The 1,332-nt window shown below is 34.4% G+C and overlaps 1 protein-coding gene across 1 annotated transcript; it reads left to right on the top strand.

Moving 5' to 3' along the window:
• The first annotated feature begins 223 nt into the window (after window positions 1-223).
• On the top strand, window positions 224-1,044 carry LOC131013531 (uncharacterized). The gene is made up of 2 exons (XM_057941648.1): window positions 224-747; window positions 895-1,044. The coding sequence occupies exons 1-2, from the start codon at window positions 463-465 to the stop codon at window positions 922-924; spliced, it is 315 nt and encodes a 104-aa protein (XP_057797631.1). The 5' UTR covers window positions 224-462; the 3' UTR covers window positions 925-1,044.
• The last annotated feature ends 288 nt before the right edge of the window (window positions 1,045-1,332 follow it).

Genomic DNA, 1,332 nt, shown 5'->3' on the forward strand with positions numbered 1-1,332 from the left:
TCTTCTCCCGTTTTAATTCTCTAACCGCAACCGGCCGGCCGGTCTAATGGCGGATCACTATATGAATTATGAGCTAATAATAAAATGATATTTCTATTTATTATATTACTCTTGATACTTATATATATTTTACAAAATTAGTTGTATCACTTGTTAGACTAAAATCTTTTAACCTTTTCAAAATTAATAAAACAAAATCTTTTAGTGAATCGATAGTATTGTAAATAATGCTTTACACGTTCATAGGCTCTATAATTGCAAATATATACATACATATAGATACACAAATATATTCATGCAATATATATATATCATAATTTTTTCTAATAAATCTCGTTGTCGCATAACCCCACCACAATCCCACAAACCAACAAACACCTTCTTCCTCTTTGGTTCACGCATTTTATCAGTAAGTTATTGTGCAGATATTTGAGGTATAATAAATCCAAACATTGAAGAAGAATGTCCATCTCTGAAACCTCATCCTCTCCCGATCACCAACTCCCACTCCCCTCGCATACGATTCAACTGGTCTCCAAATCCGTTTCGGACAAACTCCTCTCCAAATTCTACGACGCCTCCGAATTCGGCTTCGACTACGCGCAGAGCGGGCTGTGGTCTCCTCCCGTTCAAAGAAGCGTGTTTCTCGATTCTCCCGGCCATATTTTCACGGACCACGACATGGCCCTCAAGCTTAGAAGCGCGCTCCAGATGCATCAGAGGCGAAGGTCTCGTCTATCCTTCAATGTAGGTATCTTTTTCTCTTTTTTTTTTTTTTTTTTTTTTGTGGGAAACCTGCAATCGCAATTATCGTTTTTTTTTTTTTTTTGGGAGTCTTGTGAAATATTTGTGTTTTACTGTATGTTTATTTATTATTTTGTCGAAATTGTGCAGGCTTGTTTGTGCTCTCCGAAGAGATTCTGAAAAGTTGGAGTTTGGGATTTTTATTTTTGGAAGTGGTAGTGTATTGGTGCTGTGATGGGAATTGTACGATAGTTCTTTTTGTGTAAAAAAATATAATATCACCTTCTCATGTTATGTTAACTTTTGTATCTCATTCTTTATTTTATTTTATTTTATTCCGACGGTTGAGTTGTTTTTTTTTTTCTTTTAAAAAAAATTATTATATAAAAAAAGAAAAATAAATTCAAGTTAATCTCCTAAGTGTTTCGAACTTCTGATCTATTAATTGGAGGAAAAATGTCACCAACTGCTCTTCTTCCTTGTGTCACGGTTGGGTGTTGAGTCACATTAGAATATGATAATATAATTACATGCAAAAAAAGAAGAATGTGCATGGCCGGAAAACGTTTTGAGAGTTCTGATTAAAAC

This window comes from Salvia miltiorrhiza, chromosome 2 (assembly GCF_028751815.1).
Source record: "Salvia miltiorrhiza cultivar Shanhuang (shh) chromosome 2, IMPLAD_Smil_shh, whole genome shotgun sequence".
In the NCBI taxonomy this organism is placed as follows: Eukaryota; Viridiplantae; Streptophyta; class Magnoliopsida; order Lamiales; family Lamiaceae; genus Salvia; species Salvia miltiorrhiza.

Bases quoted from the DNA above. Each gene is read 5' to 3' on its own strand.
- LOC131013531 (XM_057941648.1), top strand. From the start codon at position 463: ATGTCCATCTCTGAAACCTCATCCTCTCCCGATCACCAACTCCCACTC. The intron at 748-894 runs GTAGGTATCTTT...GAAATTGTGCAG, and splicing joins GGTCTCGTCTATCCTTCAAT to GCTTGTTTGTGCTCTCCGAA.